Here is a 2,778-nt window from a genome sequence, read left to right on the forward strand (position 1 = left end):
TCTAGACTATATGACTGATGAAAAAGGTTTGCTCTTGTTGAAGGAAAATATGTAGTGATACAAGTGGAATGCTAAAAGAAGAGGATGGAGATATGTGTTTAGGTTTGAATGGTAACATGGTTACACATAGGTGATATATGATGGCAGTAGATTATTAAGCCGTAAAGTCAGATGAGAGCAAACATAGTTCCAAATCTTTCATTATTGTATGGCATGTTTATATGGACACTTGGAGCATTTTAGAATCTGCCTTATTAATACTGAACTCTAATGATCATTTGTATGCTCTATTAACTCCGCATGATCTTATCTCTCCATATCTGAGCATTATCTCCATCTTTGGCTCAAGGATGCATGACCTGGTCAGATGATTGATAAGACTATTAAATCTGGGTTTGTTCAGTAACAGATAATTATAGCATGCTGATCTATCTCCACCATTTTCTCTCATTAGAGATGTTTGTCTTGTGTTGAGAGTGAGAATTTAGTCTCAGGGCATTTCTGCAGGTTTTTTCAGGACTTTGAGTATTTGCACAGCTATCTAAGGCTTGCAGGTATTGATATTCACACTTTTCACATTATGCTGTAACAGCAAATATTTTACTTCAGTTAATTTTGTCTTGTGCTTTCATTTGAAAAATAGCTCTTTCTGGTTCAGTAATTTGAAGTGTAAAAGCTCTTTTAACATGAAAGTGATGGTGTTTAAAAACATCTTTTGAAAGTAATTGGAAGCTTTTTTTTTACAGTGTTTCTTTTCTTTATTGTGTGTATCAGGAGTGATTTCTAAAATAATGTGTTTATTTGATACTTGGGTTTCTTTTCAGATGACAGTTGTGTAAGGTAACAGTCCCTTACTCAGGCCATACACATTCCAAAATGAATGTAAAATTGACAGACCGTTTGACCAGGAGGAAATTTGTAACTTTTGACGATACTTCACTCCCTCGTGTTCTGAATACTGTTGACCTCACAGCACTTGGCATCGGCTCAACTGTCGGTGTTGGGTTTTATGTGTTAGCTGGTGAAGTGGCAAAGAACACAGCTGGACCTGCAGTTACCATCTCATTCCTCATTGCTGCAGTTGCATCAGTGTTTGCAGGTAATTGTTATTTGTATTTTCTGTTTGATATATACTCAGAAAAAAATATTTGTACCATTTTAATTTTTATTGTTTTTTAGTACCATTTTTATTAATTTTTCATTATATGGAAGTATCACTTCATTTGTAGGAAATCATTTGATTTAGTTGGAGGTAGCATCAGGGGAAAAAAAAGGAGTTAATTACATTCTTATGAGTTTTTCTTTAGCATTATTCTTTTATTTCCACAGGGCTTTGTTATGCAGAGTTTGGTGCCCGTGTACCAAAGGCAGGGTCAGCCTACATCTATAGCTATGTATGCGTTGGCGAGTTTGTTGCATTTGTCATCGGTTGGAACTTGATTTTAGAATATGTGATTGGTAAGGATCAAATGTACAGGGTTTGTAATGGGTATATCATGTATACAGGCTTCTTTTGGTATACACATGCAGATCTCTACTTATGTTCAAAAGGGTTAGACTAAAACATCTTAATATTACAGGCACAGCAAGTGTTGCCAGAGGGTATAGTGGCTATGTTGATAAACTCGCAAATAACTCAATGTCAGAGGCGTTGGGGGAGTCGATGCCTATTTCAGTTGACTTTCTCTCTGATTATCCAGATTTCTTGGCCTTTGGGCTCTCCTTTATATTGTCAGGTAAGTGTCATAGGAGTTTTATAATGTTTTCCAAAATGTTGTTAGAAACTATGGTATAGGTTTATAGATATATGTATTATATTGCCTATTTTAGATATTTTCTGTTCTTATTTCCTTGCATTTTAGAAGTGGATTGGAAAATAATTTTGAATAAATTTTTAGTGAATTGTGATCTTAGTTCTATTAGAAATTGATTTTAGAGGGAAAAGATTCTCATGATGGAAATAAGTTGTGTACATGTCTTTACAGAAGATGTGAATCTGGCAGAAAGTAAGATCCTTTTCTAAAGACAAATATGTTTTGTACTTACAGACTGTGTATGTTACTCTCCATCTGCAGATACATATGATACCATGCATTTCTGCCATTGTTACGAGCTGATGTAATTTGTGGTCTTATTTTTTTATAGTTGTGTTAGCAGTGGGAGTTAAAGAATCATCAATGATGAACAACGTCTTCACATTTATCAATTTAGTGGTAATTACCTATGTCATCATTGCAGCAGGAACTCAAGGTAATTTTTTTTTGTGGTTACATAGTTAGCATAATTAGTTTTGATGGAAATTTGCACTGTTTTATTATTTTTTTCATGAATTGTTGTGGTATCCTTTATTTATCATGTTAAAATGGCAATGAATAGTATTTTTAATTTTTTATTTAGGAGCAATGATCATTATTATTAATGTTTACAAGTAACACACAGAAATTCTGTAAAGAAAGTGTTCATTCCCTTCCCTGTTCTTTTACCTAAGCATTCCTTTCCCAATGTCCTCATAGCTAAAGGGGAGAACTGGGCAATACCAGCAGCAGATGTAAATGCAACATGCAATGCTCCAAACACAACATGCATAAATGTTGAAGGCGACGATAGTAAAGACTATGGAGATGGGGGCTTTGCTCCGTATGGCTTTAAAGGCATCATGCAAGGAGCAGCAACCTGTTTCTTTGGCTTTGTCGGTTTTGACTGTATTGCCACAACAGGTGAGTTGAGACATTAAAGACACTTATGATATTAGTATAGAATGTGTTTGATTGAATAGGG

The 2,778-nt window shown here is 34.7% G+C and overlaps 1 protein-coding gene across 1 annotated transcript in view; it reads left to right on the forward strand.

The window, feature by feature from the left end:
• LOC119593002 overlaps window positions 1-2,778 on the forward strand; it is a gene marked incomplete in the record, with an annotated part of 27,513 nt that overhangs the window by 11,437 nt on the left and 13,298 nt on the right. The window contains 5 exon segments of the mRNA XM_037941892.1: window positions 825-1,099; window positions 1,330-1,458; window positions 1,581-1,736; window positions 2,146-2,250; window positions 2,514-2,717. Coding sequence (XP_037797820.1) covers window positions 877-1,099; window positions 1,330-1,458; window positions 1,581-1,736; window positions 2,146-2,250; window positions 2,514-2,717 — 817 coding nt within the window.

The sequence above is a fragment of the Penaeus monodon genome, chromosome 31 (assembly GCF_015228065.2).
Source record: "Penaeus monodon isolate SGIC_2016 chromosome 31, NSTDA_Pmon_1, whole genome shotgun sequence".
Taxonomy (NCBI): Eukaryota; Metazoa; Arthropoda; class Malacostraca; order Decapoda; family Penaeidae; genus Penaeus; species Penaeus monodon.